Source organism: Scyliorhinus torazame, chromosome 17, assembly GCF_047496885.1.
Source record: "Scyliorhinus torazame isolate Kashiwa2021f chromosome 17, sScyTor2.1, whole genome shotgun sequence".
Lineage (NCBI taxonomy): Eukaryota > Metazoa > Chordata > Chondrichthyes > Carcharhiniformes > Scyliorhinidae > Scyliorhinus > Scyliorhinus torazame.
The window spans coordinates 118,009,431-118,033,652 of NC_092723.1; the positions used below are offsets into that span (position 1 = coordinate 118,009,431).

At 44.7% G+C, this 24,222-nt stretch overlaps 1 protein-coding gene across 1 annotated transcript in view; it reads left to right on the forward strand.

Annotated features, from left to right (window-relative positions):
* The window catches only part of radil (Ras association and DIL domains), a 288,075-nt gene that overhangs the window by 84,092 nt on the left and 179,761 nt on the right, over window positions 1–24,222 (forward strand). Inside the window, exons 3-5 of the mRNA XM_072480950.1 lie at window positions 6,663–6,967; window positions 16,877–17,566; window positions 23,807–23,844. Coding sequence (XP_072337051.1) covers window positions 6,663–6,967; window positions 16,877–17,566; window positions 23,807–23,844 — 1,033 coding nt within the window. The remainder of the gene's footprint in view (window positions 1–6,662; window positions 6,968–16,876; window positions 17,567–23,806; window positions 23,845–24,222) is intronic.

A 24,222-nucleotide genomic window follows, 5' to 3' on the forward strand; every position in this document is an offset into this window, starting at 1 on the left:
ACCCAACTTTAGTCTTTGTGCAATTGATCGTGCATCACTGCCTTTCCGGGCAACTTCTGTAACTTGAAACAACTATAGAAAACTCCAAATACTTGTAGAATCATAGCAACAGCCAGAGTAAATCAATTAGAAACTGACTTGCAAGTCGTTGATGATTCCTTTAAATGGTGCCAGTGGGGTTTCCTTCCTGCTGGTGAATGCATGTTCAGCTACGTGAGTTAAGAGAGGATGTTGACTGTAGCACTGAGACCCAAAATGGCAGCACTGGCATTAAATCAGTTCTGCATCCTGCTTGATGACGTGATCTGTCTGCTCTTTGTAATTCTAGCAGACATTAGATTGTGTACTATTAACGAATTGGTGAGGAAGAGTGAACTGGCTCCCCTTTAGTCAGCCTCCTTGGTTGGTCACAACAATGATTTTTTAATTGATTTTCTCCATTGGTATCTTTTCCAATTCCAGATTTATTTATTTTTTAATAAAGAGCCAACCAAAGCCGGTTTTCTTGAGTGAAAGAAAGAGCACGCTTGCTAACCACTAAACCTAAGGAAAAATATAATAAAAGAAGCAAAGTTACACACCCACAGATGCCAGAAGTAAGGAAAAGTTAGAAGCCAAATAAAAGTTAAATCAATATGCGGTTAGATTGTTAAACATTGTGGCCGTTTTAAGTTAGCTGGTACCTTTAAAATTCAAGAGTTGAATTGAAGTAGATGTAGTTGCCTTTGTCAGAGATCATTTTCTTTTAAAATCTTTAAGCTGTATTTTCTATAAATCAGAGTTTCTCCTGATGGTCTTTCCAATGGAAATGCACCATCTCCATGAATGTTTTTAGGTTGTTAAGAGATGGGGCTTTGCTTAACTTTAGAGATAGAGATAAATTACTGCTCCATTAACAGCTTTTTCAGACACTTCTGCTTATATCTTCTCTCTAACTCTGACTTGGCAAAACCAGTTCTTTAAACCCTGCTGTAGATGTATATTCCATAGGGATTTGATATCCATGTCTATAGTCGTCATTGTTGTTGAATAAGTAATGGCATATTGATGTTTCATTTCAGAAACTTTTGACACATTTCAAGACAGTAGAGACCAATGGGAGATGGGATGACTTCATCATCCTCAGAGGGTTTGAATGTCTGTTAGCTGTATATCCCATCTAGCTAATAATTTTCCATTGTCTTGACAGAGTTACATTTTATTAAAGCCTAACACTTTGCACGTTTACTACCTTCCTTTTAGTAGTCATTTTTGAACTGGGCCTTGATACCCCCTAGGTGTGAAATACTATGCAACATTATAAGGCAGGTCTGCAGTGAAATCTATATAGGACTTTCCAGAAAGGTGGTCAGCATACAATACCAGACATCGAGTGACTTGTGGTAGCCATCTTTAATCAGTGTCTTTCTTTGTATTTTTGAAAATCAGATCCTCTTTAAATATTTCAATATATTTATGGTTAGCTGTTGATGTTATAGGTAGATCTCACTCAGTCACAACTTCCTGTTGTCATGACAACACAACTCTATTTCCTCCTGTAATGATATGTATATATGTAGATAACTAAAGGGTTAATTATTACATCTCAGTGTAACACAACCACTAGTGGGCACCACTGGATCCCACTATAAATAAGAACACCGAGAGGACCTTGGTCTATCTCTTCCAACCTGGAGTGACTAGACAGTAGAGTGTAAGATAGATAGATCACAGCATAGTTTAGCACGTGTAATTTGAATTAGTTAATACTTTAATATAAATTACTTGACTACTTGTTATAGTTCTGTGGAGTGTACAAGCTCAATATTAATCAATCGTTACTCAATAAATGAGTTTGCTTTAAGTTGAAGGCTCGTGGTATCTTCAGAATCACACCATCAGACCATTCTGGATAAGAAACAAAGAGTCACGATATATATTACCAAAAGAGTAATATAACACCTCCCACAGTCCAAAGACGTGCAGGTTAGGTGGATTGGCCATGCTAAATTGCTCTTTTAGTGTCCAAAAGGTTAGGTGGGGTTACTGAGTTATGGGGACAGGTGTGCTCTTTCCAAGGGCCAGTGCAGACGCGATGGGCTGAATGTCCTCCTGCACTGTAAATTCTATGATTCTATGAACAACTGCACCAATATGTTGTCATGTGTGATTCACCCACTTGTGCATGTAATAATAATGATCTTTATTAGTGTTACAAGTAGGCTTACATTAACACTGCAATGAAGTTGCTGTGAAAATCCCCAAGTCGCCACACTCCAGCGCCTGTTTGGGTACAATGAGGGAGAATTCAGAATGCCCAATTCATCTCACAAGCAAATCTTTCGGGACTTGTGGGAGGAAACTGGGGCACCCGGAGGAAACCCACGCAGACACGGGGAGAACATTGTTGCTCTTATTAGCCTTCGTTTTATTACCTCTGATTACGTCACCTTTGCTCACGAGTCGCCAGGTATCTTTCTGATACCGCCACGTGGTTCAAGCTCGAGTTATGATTAATAAGTCAGCACACCGCTTAGTAAGATTGAAATCAACGGTCATTTATTATGTACAGCAATCAATACTCACACAATAATCCTACTATCCATATCAAAACCTACCACTACTGGCCAATACTTAACTTTTGGGGATGGCCCACCAGGTCAGGGAAACAAATGGTTTATCGAATTGGATCTGGCCTGCGGGATTCAAAAGGCTGATACGGGTCGATGGCTAGGAATCTCTATCGGGTAGCGATCGCTGGAGTCAGACTTACTGTTTCTGGTCGATGTTCTTGCGAAGGTTGCGAGCAGGAGAAGAAGGGAGAGAGAGAGCGATCTGAACTTGGACCCTCAATTTATAGGGCCCAGGGGCTTCCCGCCTCTCGGGGCGGCCCTTGACCCTGAGTCCCAAGCGATTGGACTTGTTCCCAATCACTGGGTTTGATATGCTCCAATAATGGGGCGATTCCTCGATTGTGGGGTGGTCGTTCACATGTCTTTGTTTCGGCCACTGCAGGCGCCGAGAGGTCTGGCCCGGCATTCAATTGCTAATATGTTGCAATTGTTCCCGGGGATAGCCGATTAAACTGCAGATGTCTGTGTTGATGTGCTGCTAATAGTCTTGAGTATCGATCTGGGCCGACTTCCCCAGAGCCGAATACGCTGTTCTGTCTGCAGCTGTCCGTTTGTGTCTTGTTGGCTGCTTTTCCCATCAGCCTTTTCGGCTAGCCATTTTAAATCGGGTTTTGGCCAAATTAATAGGGAATCAGCCATTTTAGGTGGCTACAACATGCAGACTCCGCACAGACAGTGACCCAAACTGTGAGTTGAACCCAGGTCCCTGGCGCTGTGAAGGCACAGTGCTAACCACTGTGCTATCATGCACTGTGAATTCAATTTTGGGGCGCCAAAAGACACTCGTAAATCCAAAAATCAGGTGTTAGTGAAGCCAATCTCTTGCCGTATCACTGCACACCCTGTCAGATATAAAATTGCTGCTTCACCACAGAGAGATGAGAGTGTCGAAGAATCGCACCCAAGAGGTTTTCAAAGAAGGCTTCTACAGACAACTCAGTGCATGTTCTCTGTTCAACCTCTGTGCTGCAGTCAGCAATTTTAAGCTAACCTTTCCATCAGGGCACTGATAGGATTGAGTGTTATGGTCTCACCAATTTTACACTCCATTGAAGTTGACGTGTGTTTCATACTCAGTCAGGCTAAAATTGATGAGGGTCAAGTGCTAAAACAAAAGGAACAGAGAAAAGCACATATATATAGTTTAAGTGAAAAAAACTCTCACCTTGACAAAAGTCCACAACTATACATCACCTCTCTACTCCACTTCCCCACTGTTTCCTCCAAGCACCACTACCCTCCACCCACCCCGACCCCCCAAATCCTTGCTGCCAATGTTTATCTTCGAGAACTATGTATGGCATTACTGCAGTAATGTTAGTGAGGAAATGGTTTTCGGTCATGGTAGCCATTAACAAATACTTTTACAATATTATGGGTTCAAACCAAACAGGTTTTTTATTTGGTAATGTACAATAAATGCAGTCACTATATGGGAGATTAAGTGGAAAAGTTTGAAAAATCAGTTACTCTATGAAAATATTACTCATACAATGTACCTGTGCAGTATCTTACACATTATCACAAAGCATGGTGGTGTTATCTGCGAGGGTATCCCAACTTGAAATACAGCTTATGAGGGTGTATTTTTTTTTTTTTACAGATTTACAGTGCAGAAGAAGGTCATTCAGCCCATCGAGTCTGCACCGGCTCTTGGAAAGAGCACCCTACTTAAGCCCATGCCTCCACCCTATACCCATAACCCAGTAACCCCACCTAGCCTTTTGGACATTAAGGGGCAATTTAGCATGGCCAATCCACCTAACCTGCACATGTTTGGACTGTAGGATGAAACTTCGGAGCACTCAGAGGAAACCCATGCAGACACTGGGAGAAAGTGCAATCTCCACACAGACAGTCACCTGAGGCAGGAATAGAACCCGGGACCCTGGAGATGTGAGGCAGTTGTCAGGCAGCAGTGCTAACCATTGTGCCACTGTGCCGCTTATGATTTGGCACGAGGAGACAAATGAAACCCCAGTGAAAATAAATAGCCCAGTTATTGGGGAACAATTATTAAATACTTTGAAAGTAAATAAAACACAAATACGCAGAAACTGGATGACTCTACGCTCTCTCAATTTAAGATGTATGAATGATTAAACACACTGGCCGGGATTGTCCGAGCCTCCGCGTCGAAATCGAGCTCGGCGCGGGGGCGGAGAATGACGTCAGACCTGTAATGGGTCTGATGCCGGGACGCGAACCTCCGACGACCGGAGAATCGCCGCTAGTCGCGCGTGCGCGGTCTTCGCAGTGCCGGTCAGGGTCCGTTGAAAGCAGTCCCTGCAGCGATTCTCCGTGTTTGACTGGCCGAGTTCCCGCCGGCTTGGTTCACGTATGGTTCCACCCGGCGGGAGCTCCGTGTCGCGGCTGCGGTGGCCGTCCTGCTGGGGGGTGGGGGGGATCAGTCTCCGGGGGGAGGCCTCCATGACGGGCAGGCCCGCGACAATCGGCGGGTGTGCGTAATCTGGGGGGGGGGGGCCTACCTTCTTCTGTGCCGGCCCACTGTGTGGATTGGCCATGTCGCGTGCATGCGTGGACCCACGGCCGGCAGTGCAGGGCCGCGTATCGGAAGCTGGAGCTGCATGGAGCACTCCTGCGCCGTGCTGGCCCCCTGTGGGCCACGGAATCGCTGGGCCAAGAGGCCCGTTGACGCCGCAGTGAAACACTACGGTGTTTACTCCGGCGTCAACACTTAGCTGCTGTTTTGAAGAATTCAGGTCCCTGTTTCTATAGAGCATAACCCTTGTTACACAATAGATCTACAATGCTTGAACTCTGTAAGACTTCCCCTGTCCCCAAACAACATCCAAATTGAATAATCAGCTAGTTACTGCACAGTATAGGGATGATACTCAAATCTGGGAACTGTCTTTTTCCTTGTCCAGCGAAGATATTCTAAAACTACTTCTATGAAGGCTTTCTGCACTGCCCTGGCTCTAAGACCTAGATACTTGTTTGCTATAACTGTGGCTTTCAGGCTTAGTGGCAAGAAACTGGCCTGTCTACTTTCTGAGACTGCTAGATAGCAACTGCCTCTCCTGGCTTTTCAGGGTCTGGGCAATTATATCTTTGTTATTCTTTGATTATGTCTTCTGCATATTCGGTTGTCTGCACCCCCATCAACGTCCTTGACTATACATTAATATATTTATAGCTCAGGGACCTTCCTAATCATCTATAATCTGTTTCTCCTCCATAAACTAATTACACTTGATTACTATCTAAACTACTGTTCTAAACGCATTACCGGGAGACACATACGAATTGAGACCCTTTTGAATACTGTCTACTGCTGTCTCCAGGCAAGTTCATGACAAGATATCCTCCAAGTAAACTGAAGTAAGGGTGATTTTAGGGTGTGTTGTTACATTTTTGAAGAGCACCTGCCTTACACACAAGAAAGGCCTTCGATTTAATGCCAACTTATAGTCTTGTTAGTTGATCTTAGCTAAAAGAGGCTGTGCTACAATGTATCTCAATTTCCATGATTTGAGAATGGAAAATCAGTTACCATCCCCAATCTCTGCTGAAATCTCTGCTGGACGTTGCTGAGGACATGATTAGGCTTGTCCATGATGCCTAAAATATATAAATATCTTGTCAACTCTCATTGCCAGGCCTCACACATGTATAATGACCATTCGTGGAAAGTATTAAAGAGAGACTGATGCTAACAGAAAATATGAGAAATGAGAAAATTAAACAAAATTAACCATGTTTTAATGTTTTAGTCAGATTTTTATATTACTGGGAAAATAAAATGGTGCTATAATTATTGAACAGAATAGAGTACAATTGAAAGAGCAACGTCTTTTGAGAAAATGCTAGAAAATCTCAGCAGGTCTGGCAGCACCTGTAGGGAGAGAAAAAAACCTAACATTTTGTGACTTGATGACCATTTGTCAAAGCTTTGTCAGCTCTTTTCACTCCCTACAGGTGCTGCCAGACCTGCTGAGAGTTTCCTGTATTTTCTCTTTTGGTTTCAGATTCCAGCATTCGCAGTAATTTGTTTTTATCCAATGTCTTCCTTTTAACTGTTTTCAGATATAAATGCTCAAGCACGGAAACTGCAGAGAAACCGGGCAAAAGGCAACCTTTCAACAATGTCTGGCTACAGATATAAATTAGCCCCTCTTCGACGCAGCATCAGTGAAACGAGCCTCAATATCACTGAAGATCAGGTGGAGGAACAACAGAGGCTTTATTCAACGCTGCCTGGGCTGGCTGGAAGGAGGATCAGCCGCTGCAGAAAGGACAGAGTTTGCGGCACAAACAATAAAGTGAAACAAGAATGTAGCATCCACCAAGTCCCTCACCTTCTACTTCTTCAGGGATATAACCATCAGAATGTAAGAGCAACCAGCACACTTCTGTGCAATATTCCTACAGGACTTTTTAACATCTGAGCTAGAAGAATACACTTAATAGTGAAAAGTTACTATTTTTGGGTGGGTGCATTGGACTTTTTCACAAACATTTGGGGATTCTCCGGTCCGCCTGGGCGGCGCAGCCTCGCTGTCAGCGGAATTCACTGTTCCTGCCAATGGGATTTCCCATTGTGGCCACACCACACTACCCAGAAACCCTGGGCGTGGGTGCGCTGCCGGGGCAATGGCGAATTCCATCAGCGAAGAATACACCCGTTGATCTTTTCAGCGCAAACAGCAAATATTTACATGACCCGTAGAAAGAAATGTGTGAGAGATAAATATTTAACTGTGCATACTGGGTATTTGTCTGGTTAGCAACTAGAATTCTGAAGCACAGGGATGACAACATTTTACTGGATTAATACTAGGTTGTGATCTTTTGCTGAGATAGGGGGTGATTAGTCCTTCCATTGGATAGTAAAGTTGATCCAGTGAAGATGGTAGGGTCAGGAGCAGAACTATGTCTCAATGATCATAACTTTGTGAGGACTTCCTTACATAGTTCTTCCTCAGTCAGCCTGACTTTGTACTTATCTTGGGCTGGCATGGGGGAAGGAAATAGGATAATGATTTGTGATCTCTTAAGACCCTAATTAGATGCTCTATATGGTGGCCGAAGGAAGGGAACGCTTGCAAAGGCCCCCATTTGTCTGCTTGGTCACTTAAAGTTAAGCTATGTGCTAAGTTGATCAGTATTCTAGAAGTAAGCATTTGGGGTTGATAAGAGTGGAAAACTGCAGAAACTGTGGCGGGAGGGTTATTTTCTCAACATTAATTTTCTCGATCATTGGAGTGATTGAGTTGTCATGTTTGCTTGGAAACAGGGGCGACATGGTGGCGCAGTGAACTGCTGCCTCACAGCGCCGAGGACCCGGGTTCGATATCGGCCTCGGGTAACTGACCGTGTGGAGTTTGCACATTCTCCCCATGTTTGCGTGGGTCTCACCCCCACAACCCAAAGATGTGTAGGGTAGGTGGATTGGCCAGGCTAAATTGCCCCTTAATTGGAAAAAAATAATTTGGTACTCTAAATTTATAAAGAAAATGCTTGGAAATGACAATGGTTTCAGTTGCACCCCAATATGGACTGTTGAAATAAATTGCATTTCAGAAATTAAGGTCTGTGCTACCTTCCATGGAAATGAAGATAAGAATCCCATTTTTTTAAATTCATTTACGGGATGTGAGCATTGCTGGTTAGGCCAATATTTATTGCCCATCCCTAATTGCCCTTCAGAAAGTGATGGTGAGTTGCCTTCTTGAACCACTGCAGTCCTTGAGGTGTAGGTACACCCATTGTGCTGTTTAGGGAGGGAGTTCCAGAACGTTGCCCCAGCGACAGCGATGGAACGGCGATATATTTCCAAGTCAGGGTGGTGAGTGACTTGGAGGGGAACCTCAAGGTGGTGGGGTTTCCATGTATCTGCTGCTCTTGTCCTTATAGGTGGTAGTGGTCAAGGGTTTGGAAGGTGCTGTCTAAGGAACCTTGGTGAGTTCCTGCAGTGCATTTTGTCGATGGTGCACACGGCTGCCACTGTTCGTCAGTGGTGGCAGGTTTGAATGTTTGTGGAAGGAGAAGCAATCAAGCAGGCTGCTTTGTCCTGGATGGTGTTGAGCTTCTAGAGTGTTGTTAGAGCTGCACTCATACAGGCTAGTGGAGAGTATTCCATTGCACTCCTGACTTGTGCCTTGTAGATGATGGGCAGGCTTTGAGGGATCAGGAGGTGAGTTAATCCCTGTAGGATTCCTAGCCTGTTACTTGCCCTGGTAGCCACAGTATTAATATGGCTAGTCCATTTCAGTTTCTGATTAATGTTAACCCCCAGAATGTTGATTGTGGGGAATTCAGCTATGATAATGCCATTGAATGTTAAGGGGCGATGGTTAGGGACTTCCGGGTGCGGCGATGACCAGCTGAGTCGCACGTTTCGGCAGCTCCCGGTGGAACGGACTTTTGGGCTCTTAATAGGAGCCCCATTGACAATTTTAACGGCAAATAACACTGTGCAGTAATCCAGAAGGGAATCCCCCCTGGACACGGATAGAAAAAAGAGAGGAAAGTAGCCGGATTGCGGTGGATCCTCTAGAGCAGCGGCCAGGAAGGCAGGCACAAAGCAAGATGGCGTCGGAAGGAGGCAGTTTAATATGGGGCCCTGACCAACAAGAGTTCCTGCGGCGTTGCGTAGATGAACTCAAAAAGGAGATGAAGAAGGAGCTGTTGGCCCCGATATTACAAGCGATTGAGGGGCTAAAGGAGGAGCAAAAGACTCAGGAACAGGAGCTTCGGGTCGTGAAGGCAAAGGCTGCTGAGAATGAGGACGACATACAGGGCCTGGTGGTGAAAACGGAGGTCCACGAGGCACAACACAAAAGATGTGTGGAAAGGCTGGAGGTGCTGGAGAATAATGCGAGGAGGAAGAACCTAAGGATTCTTGGTCTTCCCGAAGGTGCAGAAGGGGCGGACGTCGGGGCATATGTGAGCACGATGCTGCACTCGTTAATGGGATCGGAGGCCCCGACGGGTCCGCTGGAGGTGGAGGGAGCCTATCTGGTTATGGCGCGAAGACCGAGGGCTGGAGAAATTCCTCGAGCAATAGTGGTGAGATTTCTCCGATATAAGGACAGAGAGATGGTCCTCAGATGGGCAAAGAAAACTCGGAGCAGTAGGTGGGAGAATGCGGTGATCCGCGTATATCAAGATTGGAGTGCGGAGGTGGCGAGAAGGAGGGCAAGCTTTAATCGGGCCAAGGCGGTGTTGCATAAAAGGAAGGTCAAATTCGGAATGCTGCAACCGGCAAGACTGTGGGTCACACATCTAGGGAAAGAAGGGGGGAAAAGGGGGAAGAGAGGACTTCCCAAGTTGTTAAACCTGCGACCCTGTAACTTCTCTCTCTTCCCCATGTCGTGGGTGAGGGAGGATGAGGAGCTGAGGGCGCCGGCCATTGGGGCGGGGCCAAAAGGGAAGCGCAGGCTTTGTCCCCGCGCTATGGTAATCATGGCGGGAACAGGGAAGCAGGAAGGAGGGGGCCTCGCACAGTGTGAGCCGAGGTCACGGGGGGAAGCCGAGGTCGGCCAGAGTTTGCTGACTTCTGGGAGCAACATGTGGGGTGCAAATACGCTAGCTTGGGATCTAGCGGGGGGGGTTAACTGGGTTGCTGCTGCTGGGGAGAAGGGGGAGCTGGTATGGGAGGGGGGGGTCGGGGCGGGGGGGCGCCGCCTGGGGGGGATACAGCTACGTGGGAACTGGGTGAGGTGCTGGATTGAAAAAGGAAATGGCTAGTCGTCAAGGGGGGGGGGGGGGGGGGGGGGGTGGTTAAAGAGCCCCCCAACCCGGTTGATCACGTGGAATGTGAGAGGGCTGAATGGGCCGATTAAGAGGGCACGGGTACTCGCACACCTAAAGAAACTTAAGGCAGATGTGGTTATGCTTCAGGAGACGCATCTGAAGCTGATAGACCAGGTTAGACTTCGCAAAGGATGGGTGGGGCAGGTGTTTCATTTTGGGCTAGATGCAAAAAACAGGGGGGTGGCCATACTAGTGGGGAAGCGGGTAATGTTTGAGGCAAAGACTATAGTGGCGGATAGTGGGGGCAGATACGTGATGGTGAGTGGCAAACTGCAAGGGGAGGCGGTGGTATTAGTGAACGTGTATGCACCGAACTGGGATGATGCCAATTTTATGAGGCGTATGTTAGGATGAATCCCGGACCTAGAAGTGGGGAAGTTGGTAATGGGTGGAGACTTTAATACGGTGCTGGACCCAGGGCTGGACAGATCGAGATCCAGGACCGGAAGGAGGCCGGCTGCAGCTAGGGTGCTTAAGGATTTTATGGAGCAGATGGGAGGAGTAGATCCCTGGAGATTTAGTAGACCTAGGAGTAAGGAGTTTTCGTTTTTCTCCTATGTACACATAGTATTTTCACGAATATTTTTTTGTTTTGGGAAGGGCACTGATCCCAAAGGTGACGGGGACGGAGTACACGGCTATAGCCATCTCGGATCATGCTCCACACTGGGTGGACCTGGAGATAGGGGAAGAAAAACAACAGCTTCCACCCTGGAGAATGGACATGGGATTATTGGCAGATGAGGGGGTGTGTTTAAGGGTGAGGGGGTGTATTGAAAGGTACTTGGAACTTAATGATAATGGGGAGGTACAGGTGGGAGTGGTCTGGGAGGCACTGAAGGCAGTGGTTAGAGGGGAGCTGATATCTATTAGGGCACATAAAGGAAAGCAGGAGGGTAGGGAAAGGGAGCGGTTGTTGAAAGAACCTCTGAGGATGGACAGACAATACGCGGAGGCACCGGAGGAGGGACTGTACAGGGAAAGGCAAAGGCTACATGTAGAATTTGACTTGTTGACTACGGGTAATGCAGAGGCACAATGGAGGAAGGCACAGGGTGTACAGTACGAATATGGGGAGAAGGCGAGTAGGTTGTTGGCCCACCAACTGAGGAAAAGGGGAGCAGCGAGGGAGATGGGGGGGGGGGTGAGAGATGAGGAGGGAGAGATGGAGCGGGGAGCGGAGAGAGTGAATGGAGTGTTCAAGGCATTTTATGAAAGATTATCTGAAGCGCAGCCCCCGGACGGGAAGGAGAGAATGATGTGCTTTCTGGATCAGCTGGAATTTCCTAAGGTGGAGGAGCAGGAGAGAGTGGGGCTGGGAGCACAGATTGAGACGGAGGAAGTAGTGAAAGGGATTGGGAGCATGCAGGCGGGGAAGGCCCCGGGACCAGACGGATTCCCAGTTGAATTCTATAAGAAATATTTGGACTTGCTGGCCCCACTACTGATGAGAACCTTTAATGAGGCGAGGGAAAGAGGGCAGCTGCCCCCGACTATGTCAGAGGCAACGATATCACTCCTCCTAAAGAAGGAAAAAGACCCGCTGCAATGCGGGTCATACAGGCCCATTTCCCTCCTGAATGTGGATGCTAAGATTCTGGCCAAGGTAATGGCAATGAGGATAGAGGATTGTGTCCCGGGGGTGGTCCATGAGGACCAAACTGGGTTTGTGAAGGGGAGACAGCTAAATACAAATATACGGAGGCTGCTAGGGGTAATGATGATGCCCCCACCAGAGGGGGAAGCGGAGATAGTGGTGGCGATGGATGCCGAGAAAGCATTTGATAGAGTGGAGTGGGATTATCTGTGGGAGGTGTTGAGGAGATTTGGCTTTGGGGACGGGTATATCAGGTGGGTACAGTTGCTGTATAGGGCCCCGATGGCGAGCGTGGTCACGAATGGACGGGGGTCAGACTATTTTCGGCTCCATAGAGGGACGAGGCAGGGATGTCCTCTGTCCCCGTTATTGTTTGCATTGGCGATTGAACCCCTGGCCATAGCACTGAGGGGTTCCAGGAAGTGGAGGGGAGTACTTAGGGGGGGGAGAAGAACACCGGGTATCTCTGTATGCGGATGATTTGTTGCTATATGTGGCGGACCCGGCGGAGGGGGTGCCAGAGATAATGCGGATACTTGGGTAGTTTGGGGATCTTACAGGGTATAAACTGAACATGGGGAAAAGTGAGTTATTTGTGGTGCATCCGGGGGAGCAGAGCAGAGAGATAGAGGATTTACCGTTGAGGAAGGTAACAAGGGTCTTCCGGTACCTGGGGATCCAGATAGCCAAGAATTGGGGTACATTGCATAGGCTTAATTTAACACGGTTGGTGGAACAGATGGAGGAGGATTTCAAGAGATGGGACATGGTGTCCCTGTCATTGGCAGGTAGGGTGCAGGCGGTTAAAATGGTGGTCCTCCCGAGATTCCTTTTTGTGTTCCAGTGCCTCCCGGTGGTGATCACGAAGGCTTTTTTCAAAAGAATTGAGAAGAGCATTATGAGTTTTGTGTGGACTGGGAAGACCCCGAGAGTGAGGCGGGGATTCTTGCAGCGTAGTAGGGACAGGGGGGGGCTGGCACTACCGAGCCTAAGTGAGTACTACTGGGCCACCAATGTTTCAATGGTGTGTAAGTGGATGGGAGAAGGGGAGGGAGCGGCGTGGAAGAGATTGGAGAGGGTGTCCTGCAGGGGGACTAGCCTGCAAGCAATGGTGACGGCGCCGTTGCCGTTCTCACCAAAGAAATACACCACAAGCCCGGTGGTGGTGGCTACATTGAAAATTTGGGGGCAGTGGAGACGGCATAGGGGTGGGACGGGAGCTTCGGTGCGGTCCCCGATAAGAAACAATCATAGGTTTGTTCCGGGGAGAATGGATGGGGGATTTGGAGCATGGCAAAAAGCTGGGGTAGTACAACTAAGAGATCTATTTGTAGATGGGACGGACTCTCAGGGATGTTATTGTATATGTTTAGGTATTTGGTATATGTAATTGTATATTGGACTGTTGGATTGTATTTTTGGAGAGTATTTATTTTGGACAAGGCAGTTGCCATTTAGTTTTGTTTTTTGTTTTTGTTTATTTATTACTTATTTATTTGTTTAAAACTGGCCACGGTTATTTATATTGCTTTATTGTTGTGTAAAAGAAACACTACGTGTTGTTATGTTTGGCCAAAAAACTTGAATAAAATATATTTTTTTTAAAAAAGGGGCGATGGTTAGATCCTCTCTTGTAAAAGTGACACAGTGGTTAGCACTGCTGCCTTACGGCGCTGAGAACCTGGGTTCAATCCCGATCCCAAGTCACTGTCCGTGTGGAGTTTGCACATTCTCTCCGTGACTGTGCGGGTCTCACCCCCACAACCCAAAGATGTGCAGAGGAGGTGGAATGGCCACGCTAAATTGCCCCTTAAAAACAAAACAAAAAAGATCCTCTTGTAGGAGGTGGTCATGGTCTGGCACTTGTGTGGCATGAATGTAACTTGTCATTACACTTACTTGAAAGAGCAGATTACAAAATCGTTTTCTGATAAATATAGTCTCAAACCCAGTGTCCTTACTTGTGTGGTTGGATGCCAAGTCTCATTGCCAAAGTAAAGCTTCATAATAATGACAGGGATGTAACACTGGAAATGCTAATTACACCACTGATGTGTTGGGTACTCTGTCACACAGACGAACCAACACGGTTGCGTATGGTACAACGCAGTTTTATTTCATTGAACTATAAACATAGTAAACTCTGGTATTCAGCACATGGTGAACCTCTGAGTGGCTGGCAATGAGGTCTGTGCCCTGAGTTCCCTCCTGCTCGAGTTCCCAGGAAGTGTCGTGTTCCCTGCTTTGTACTGTGTATGCTCTTGTCCGTGATTGGCTGTCGCGTTGTGTATGTTGATTGGTCCTATGATCTGTCCATCATTATGTGTGTGTGTATGTGCTGTGATGTTCACATGAATATCATGACATCCCCCCTTTTTTACAGGATTATGTGCCTACGTGGTTATAAATAGAGATGTGTACTGAGTGTAGCTAAATGTGTGTGTATGCAATATTTACAGCATGTACATGGGGTTTAACTATATACAAGGGGCGATGTCGGGTGTGACATAACAACGAGGTTGTACCATGAACAAAGAACGGGGAAACGTTGAACGATAAAGAGAATTCCTGTAACGATAAGAACATAAACATATTAACAAAGTGGTTGCATGAGTTCAATGTATAAACAGTCTCATAAGTCCAGTCTAGTAGGTGGGCGACGAATTCGGGTTGACTGTTAGGGTGGCACACCATTCATCACCCGGATTGATCGTGTTAACTCGGTTCCCATCAATGACCGCAACACGGAAGGCATCTCGGTCATCTGTGTCACCGGTCTGGATGTCGTCTGGGCAAGATTCGTAATGGGGAGGCTGAATGGTCCGCACGTCCCTGCGAGGTTGTCGGAATTGTGGAAGATTGACAGGTTGAGCTGCTCGACAGTAAGCAGCGTAGTGGCCCAGCTTGCCACAGCATAGGCATTGTCGGGTTCTTGCGGGACATTGCCCTTTTAAATGTGCAGCTCCACAGTTGCCGCACGTCGTGATGTCATGACGTTCGTTGCGCCACTGCGCATGCGCAGTTCGATCTTGCGTCGGGCGCGCCTGCGCATCACGTCCCTCAGTGTTGCCGTAGGTTTTGGCGCGCACAAGTGCGGGAGGCCCCGAAAAGCGCGCGAAATGGCTGACGTCGTCCGGGCCGCGGGCCGGGAGGAACTCGATCGCCTGGACCCGTACGGCCTCGTGGGGCACCTGGCTCGCCGATCCGGCCGCGTAGGACCCCTGCCACGCCGTTTCGGTCGCCTGAAATTGTGCATAGTGGCTAGTCGCGTTTTCGTGCAGGACACAGGCTTCGATTGTGGAGGTTAAGGTGAGGCCTTTTATTTTTAAAAGCTGCTGGCGTAAGGTGCCCGAAGCGACCCCAAAAACGATCTGGTCCTGAATCATGGAGCCTGAGGTGGTGTCGTAACCGCAGGACTGCGCGAGGATGCGGAGATGGGTGAGGAATGACTGAAAGAGATCATCCTTACCTTGCAGGCGCTGCTGGAAGACATATCTCTCGAAGCTTTTGTTGACCTCAACGTTGAAGAGTTGGTCGAGCTTGAGAAGGGCCGTCTCGTATTTGGATTTGTCCTCGTCTTCCGCGAACACCAGGGAGTTACAGATATGGATGACGTGCTGCCCTGTGGTGGTGAGGAGGATGGCGATCTTTCTGGTGTCCGAGCCGCTCCCTCTTTCGTTGGCTTCCAGAAAGAGCTGGAAGCGCTGCTTGAATAGCTTCCAATTTACGCCGAGGTTCCCACCGTCTTGCAGCAGCTGCAGTGTGTTGACGGTGTCCATGGCGCAGGATGGCAGATTTGTGGGTGGGTGTCAATTCACTTCTGGTACCATGATGTGTTGGGCACTCTGACACACAGACGAACCAACACGGTTGCGGATGGTACAACGCAGTTTTATTTCATTGAACTATAAACATAGAACTCTGGTATTCAGCACATGGTGAACCTCTGAGTGGCTGGCAGTGAGGTCTGTGCCCTCTCCTGCTCGAGTTCCCAGGGAGTGTCGTGTTCCCTGCTTTGTACTGTGTATGCTCTTGTCCGTAATTGGCTGTTGTGTTGTGTGTGTTGATTGGTCCGTTGATCTGTCCATCATTGTGTGTGTGTATGTGCTGTGATGTTCACATGAATATCATGACAACCACTACCTACAAACATAACAGGTGCTACTAGTTAATATTGGACACTTTTTTAAAATTTAATTTCCCATGGACAAATCCTGACACGGGTTTCAATATATTTTGATGGCATGCTCCAACTGACTTAATAATCTTAATACACAGACACAATTTTATACACATTGAGGTTAACAATTTATCGTGACAGATTTGCATGTCCAAATTGCATGTTGTTGCAGGAAGCTCCCTCATAGTCTAAACGCCTATTTAAAGTACGTTGATGGTATTTGAATTTCTGAGGTGATCGGGAGACCTCCTGTTTCCATTACTTCCATAGTGGCATTAATTGGGAGAGTGAAGAATGAAATCAAGATCATTAAACAACTACTTATTTAACTGATATCCTTCTGCATTGCAAGGGTTTATTGTTAAAAACCCTCACATTTCATTCTTTACTTTGGGAAAATTGTTTCTGTTCAGTTTAAAAAGAAGTGGAATTGTAGTCATAAACATGCTGATCCCAATCAGGATGTACTTAAAATAATTTACTTGATAGAACATTAGATAAAGGACTTTGCTCACCACGTGGCTATTTGGCTTGATACAATGATTAAAAAGATAGACGGAAGATTTTTCTGACCATCAGGGTGTTTCTCTTAAAAGACATTTTGCTGCAATTGCTTTGGTCGTCTCGGCTGTAACGCTAGAACTTTGCTTTTGAACTCATGAGTGAGAATATGAAACATGCAGCCTCTGGATTTTGTTTTTACAGGATTGTTTGGTGTATCCTCTAGATTATGAGAAGCAAATTGTTGGACAAGAAACGGCCTCGGCAAAGCCCAATATATGTTTGTCATCACCCGACATCCTTTCTCTGCACTGCAAAATCAAAAGGATTAAGCGGTCAAATAAATACAGTCACTGTGCTGAGGAACAGACTATATTGGAACCATCCCCGAATGCCTGCATTTTACTAAACTGCATACCAACAGAAGGACCAGCACAACTCAGGCACGGCGACCTAGTTGGATTTGGACAGCATTATATTTTTCTCTTCAAGGATCCTTTGGGTGCCAAAAGGTTGCCAGACCACACGTTTTCTATGCTGAGGCATTTGCACCACTTGCCTGAACACACAAGTAGCCGGAGAGTTCCCGTCTGTAGAATGTGTGGCTCTGTTATTAAGAATGGTTCGACAAGCAAGCACAAAAATCCCAACCCTTCTGTAAACAGCAGTAATAGTATTCAGAAAAAGAAGCTGCAACTCAAATACGAAGGGGCCTTTGAAGATGTGCTGATCAATAAAATCTTGACCCTTATCGAACCCAGTGGAGATGACCACAAACTGACTCCAGCTTGCTTGCTGTGTCTGTGTCTCCAGCACTCAGCTACTACCTTCAAGTCAGGTGATTTTATGAAGCTCCTTCTGAAGATTGTGAATGGGATACAAGCAATATCATTGGTTAGTATCCTGTTACCTAATATTGGAGTTATAATTATATTTGCATTTATTAGGCGCTTTAATCTTAACAACTTGCACTTATGTAAAACCGGTAACATAGTTAAACATCCCAAGGTAGTCACATGAAAGGGTGGCACGGTGATGCAGTGGTTAGCACTGCTGACTCATGGCGCTGAGGACCCGGTTTCAATCCTGGCCCCGGGTCACTGTCCATGCGGAGTTTGCACATTCTCCCCGTGTTTACGTGAGTCTCAGCCCCACAACCCAAAGATGTGCAGGGTAAGTGGATTGGCCATGTTAAATTGACCCTTAATTGGGGGAAAAAAATTGGATACTCTACATTTATTTTAAAAAAGGTATTCACATGAGTGTATTCAGCCAAATTTTGACATGCATTCAAATGAGATTTTAGAACTGATGGTCAAAAGCTTAGACAAAAAGTCTTAAGGTCTTAAGACACTTCTTAAAAAAGGAAACTGAGGAGAGAGGTGGAGAGATTCAGGAAGGGGATTATAACCGGAGCTGCTGGATCTTAATTGTTGATTGGAGTTTAATAATTTTTGCTCTCTAGTTATACTCATCTTCAAAAGGAGCATTACATTTGTTAAAATATTTGTATTCAACAAAGTTTTGCACCGGTTATTTGTTTCAAGTTTCGTATTTTTAATCTGTGCCCTCCCCAATCATCCAATATATAAAGAGTTATATGGCTCTTCAATGTTGTTTTGTGTGTTTCACATATACACAGCCAATTAATTTGAAGTGTGGTCATCATTATTATTATGTAGCTAAATGTCAACTGCAAGATTCCACAAACAGCAAATGAGATGATGACCAGCTAATTAGATTTTCGTTGGCGATGTTTCAAATATTAATTGCTAGCCTTGGAGATTTCTCTGCTCCTTTTTGAATAAAATCAAAATCTTTTACATCCACTTGAAAAGGTAAATGGGGCTTTGGTTTAACATCACACTCGAATGTTGGAGGAAGCAATTGTGCAACACTCATTACTACATTGAAGTGGTGCACCATCGGATTTAGCAATGTAGAATAATGATGTACAGTGATGTATAAGCCACCTATGATTTGTGGATGTACTTGCTGGGCTCACTAGTTAGATTGATCGTTCAGAGGGTAAAGAAGCTGTAACATATTAGAGGATAGAGCCCAATCTGACAGTAGTAGACGCTCAGTATATTTTAAAAAATGCTTCATGTAGATATACAGTATGAGCTGAGGATGTCCATCAGACCAGGCCAACCGCAGTCCATAGCCAGTAGTCAGTGCTAACAATGCTTGTGTTGATGTAGCAGACTGGTATGAATTATAAGCCCTCTTTGTAGATGTATCTATGGGAGCAATTTTAACTTTGGATGATAGTGTAGAATGGGTAATATCAACTTAATGATATTGACTTTGACAAGGTGCCACACAAAAGGTTGCTGCATAAGATAAAGATGCATGGCATTAAGGGTAAAGTAGTAGCATGGATAGAGGATTGGTTAATTAATAGAAAGCAAAGAGTGGGGATTAATGGGTGTTTCTCTGGTTGGCAATCAGTAGCTAGTGGTGTCCCTCAGGGATCAGTATTGGGCCCACAATTGTTCACAATTTACAGAGATGATTAGGAGTTGGGGACCAAGGGCAATGTGTCCAAGTTTGCAGACGATACTAAGATGAGTGGTAAAACAAAAAGTGCAGAGGATACTGGAAGTCTGCGGAGGGATTTGGAAAGGCTAAGTGAATGGGCTAGGGTCTGGCAGATGGAATACAATGTTGACAAATGTGAGGTTATCCATTTTGGTAGGAATAACAGCAAAAGGGATTATTATTTAAATGATAAAATATTAAAATATGCTGCTATGCAGAGAGACCTGGGTGTGCTAGTGCATGAGTCGCAAAAAGTTGGTTTACAGGTGCAACAGGGGATTAAGAAGACAAATGGAATGTTGTCCTTCATTGCTAGAGGAATGGAGTTTAAGACTAGGGAGGTTATGCTGCAATTGTATAAGGTGTTAGTGAGGCCACATCTGGAGTATTGTGTTCAGTTTTGGTCTCCTTACTTGAGAAAGGACGTACTGGCACTGGAAGGTGTGCAGAGGAGATTCACTAGGTTAATCCCAGAGCTGAAGGGGTTGGATTACGAGGAGAGGTTGAGTAGACTGGGACTGTACTCGTTGGAATTTAGAAGGATGAGGGGAGATCTTGTAGAAACATATAAAATTATGAAGGGAATAGATAGGATAGATGCGGGCAGGTTGTTTCCACTGGCGGGTGAAAGCAGAACTAGGGGGCATAGCCTCAAAATAAGGGGAAGTAGATTTAGGACTGAGTTTAGGAGGAACTTCTTCACCTAAAGGGTTGTGAACCTATGGAATTCCTTGCCCAGTGAAGCAGTAGAGGCTCCTTCATTAAATGTTTTTAAGATAAAGATAGATAGTTTTTTTGAAGAATAAAAGGTTTAAGGGTTATGGTTTTCGGGCCGGAAAGTGGAGCTGAGTCCACAAAAGATCAGCCATGATCTCATTGAATGGCGGAGCAAGCTCGAGGGGCCAGATGGCCTACTCCTGCTCCTAGTTCTTATGTTAATGGAAATGAAAAATGGGAAAGGAATATAGCTAAATTATATATCATCCAAAGTCAAAATTATGCCCATTTATACTAATGGACACAACCGTAAAAACACAATATTCAAGGGAGGGAGGTTGTCAGAGCATGTTCATGATTGACCATCCACCTAACTTATTATTAATGGACATCAGCATTAGATCTGCCACTTTCACTGGAGATTGAGGTATTTCCCATCTGGCTTCAGCTAAACCTGCAAATCAGTTCCCTAATATGTAATGTAGTCTTATCTGGATAGTCTACCACTGCACTGTGCTGGTTAACCGCATGGTCTTACAGGACAGTTTAAACTAATTAGACTCTAACACTTGGCAGGGCTCTAAGCTTTGGTTGGTACTACTTTTTTGCCGAAGCTATCTGGAAAGTTGGGTTTGTGTGTTAGGAAAGACTACACACTCGTGTAGAAACTTTATTCTACGGTTTCTCATTTTGGTATGGTGAATGTTTTTGTACATCTTGACATAACTTGTCCAAATAAAAATTGTGGAAAACAGTGTGAAAGGGAAAACCCATTCGATGAGAGAAATTGTCTCTTACATGATCCCAACCTAAACAGAGTATCACGTAAGTTGCTCATTTATAATTAAGTAAAATTGAACCCATTAAGAACTCAGATATTATGAAACCCCATATTCCAATGTAACTAATTAGATACATTTCCTCCCAGGACAAAATGACAACTCAAACTATAATTAAATATCTGGTAACTTATTTTTTAAAATAAATTTAGAGTACCCAATTATTTTTTCCAATTAAAAAGCAATTCAGCATGGCAAATCCACCTACCCTGCACATCTTTTTGGTTTGTGGGGGTGAAACCCACGCAGACACGGGGAGAATATGCAAAGTTCACACGGAGAGTGACCTGTGCCCGGAATCGAACCTGGATCCTCGGTACCATGAGGCAGAAGTGCTAACCACTGCGCCACCGTGCTGCCCCTTGGTATCTTATTTTCTATTATGTTCTATATAAACCTCCCAAATTCTTTATTAGTTTGCATTAATTTTAAGAATTAATCTACATAATTTTATGAATTAATCTACATATTTTAAGAGATTTCATTTTTGTTGCTAATTCAAATAAGCAACTTGCGATTTCTGTACTACCCAATATATATATGTTTATACCAGTGTGAATGAATTAAATACCTCTTACATGGTATCTCTGCCTCTAAAGCACATGGGCCTAGAAGTATGGCAGCATCCAGAGTGCTAGCAGCCCACACTCAAATGGGGAGGTCAAAAGTGCACAGGATTTTGGGCCTCAGACCTCATTATCATGTAGAAGATGGAGTGGTAAGAACTCACACTGGCCCTGTTCAGCAGTGGCAGGGTATGATCGCAGCAGTCCAGGGACCATGATCGAGGATGTGGCATAGGGCTTGCACCAGGACAGGGAAAAAACATTGTCGGGCTTGAGTATTGTTGGCAGAGCCTCAAGATGCGATTAGATGGAGGGCGGGGTGGGGGGAGGGGGGCGGTGTTGAGGAGGCAGGGTCCTGGGAGAAATTGGAGGGTACTGATGTCCAAGTCACGAGTGAGTTTGGAGATCTCTGGAGTAGCAGCGGCAGTAATTAAGGTGAGTTCTAACCTTTTTTCATTCTGTGCTGCATTGCCGTGTGTTTTCCTGGAGCCCATCAGCTCTGCTGCCAGCTGTCTCGAGTCAAAGTCACAAGAGGAAGTACAAGCAGGTGTTAGACCTTTTATATGCACATGTTAATTGCCTAATGGCTGCAGGTGTGGGGAAATTTATAGAAACAATAATTTGGGACAAAATTAATAGTCACTTTGGCAAATGTTGGTTAATTAAAGAAAGCCAACATGAATTTGTTAAGAGCAAATTCTGTTCAACTAACTTGCTTGAATTTTTTGATAAGGTAACAGAGAGAGTTGATGAGGGTAAGGATATTGCTGTGGTGCTCCTGACTTCCAAAAGGCACAACTGACCTGTGATCAAAGTTAGAGCTCATGGCATAAAAGGAACAGTAACAACATGGATACAAAATTGACTGTGACAAGAAAAAAGTAGTGAAGAATAGTTGTTTTACAGACTGGATGAAGAGTTCCCTCTAGATCAGTGTTAGGACACCTGTTCTTCTTGATATATATTAATGATCTCAAGACTTTGGTGTACAGGGGGCCATTTCAAAATTTACGAATGATATAAAACGTGGAAATACTGTGAATCATGAGGAGGCCAATGAAGAATTTCAAAAGGACACGTTGTAATGGGCAGAGAAGTGGCAGATGAAATTTAATGCAGAGAAGTGTGCTTCATTTTGGTTGGAAAAATGCAGAGAGACAATAGGAAATAAAACACACAATTCCATAGCAGGCGCAGGAGCAGAGGGACCTGGGTATATTTGTGCATACATCATTAAAGATGGCAGGACTGGTTGAGAGAGTGGTTAATGGCATCCTGGGCTTTATCAATAGGTACATTGTGTACAAAAGCAATGAAGTTATGGAACAGTTCGAGGTACCACACTTTAGGGGGGATGTGAAGACATTAGAGAAGATGATGAAAAAATTCAAAGAAAGATTCCAGGGAAGAGGTATTTCAGTTATGTAAAAAGATTGGAGAAGTTGGGACTGTTCTTCTTGAGAGAAAACTTGATAGTGATATTCCAAATCATGAAGAATCTGGACAGAATAAATAGGGAGAAACAGTTTAAGTAATTGGCAAATATATGTAAACTTTTTCATGCAGCAAGTGTTAGGACGACTGCCTGTGAGTGTGGTGGAGATAGGGTCAGTTGAGGCTTTCAAAGCCTCAAAGGGAATTGGATCATTATCTGGGAAAGAAAAATTTACAGGGCTTTGGGGAAAAGGCAAGGGAATGGCACAGGTGAATTGCTCCCTCAGAGGGTCAGTAGGCACAATAGACCGAATAGCTTTCTTCTGTGCTGCAACCACTCTATAATTCTATGAACTCTGGCATGATTTGTACTAGAATTGTGTGCAGCGAGTATAACATTTTGGACTCAAAATGGCACCCATCAGCCCCAAGACCAGCCATCACTGAGCCAGATTTCTAGCCCTTAATGGCTGTTTAGTAGAATCTCTTAATTACACACTTTGAAATCACTTGTCTGGGTTCAGCATCAGTAAACAATCAGCCTCTAGTCCTTTTTGCTGAGAATGCAGTCAGTTTCTAATCCGATTCTCATTGCTGACGGAGAATAGGATCATGCCCTTTGAATCATAGAATGAACATATCATATGGAACCCTATAGAAGCTAAACTTGAACTTACTAACTTCTCGATTTCTTATGATTAGGCAGTTAACTCATAAATAGCCAACTTTTTGTATGAAAATCTTACACTACAAAATCTTACCTCATTCTAAAACTTTTCTTTTAACTGGCACATATGTGACAAATTTCCATCCTTTTTGTTTGCAAATAATTTATAATTACCAGTTAATTTTTTTGTTTTAACAACAGTAACTTTCTAACTTCAAGGTTGTAATTTTATAGTCGCAAGTGCTGCAACTATTTCAAATCTCAGCAAATCAAAACCTCAAAAAGTGATAAGTGATGAACTATCTAAGTTGTTTTACATTCAGATTGTCATGTTCCTATTGAGAGCAGATGTATTTTTTCCTCACAGGGCAAGACCAGAGAATTGGCAGAAAAACAGTCTGAACAGTAAGTCCATTAAATTTGTCACACACACGCAACACTACTAATTTATTTTGGTTCTGCAGATTCTTTAATCCCTTCATTGGGTTGTTGTGCTTAGTAAATCCATCCCAACTATGTTTCTTTCACATAAGACAAAATAAATATAAAGCATTTTCAGCATCTTCAAAAATAATTGTAATTAGTCTGCAGTCCAGGGTTGATCTCTAAAGAGACAAATTCTTCTCAGTCCAGCGACATCAAGCAAATGTGATGAAGTGGGGAGAGGGCACACTTGATTGCTATTACCCCACCATGAAGATTAGTCGAGATGTTTGCAGCACAAAATGACAATGCTTCTAGATCCCATGGAGGAACCTAGGGGATAGCAGCATTTTGCAAATG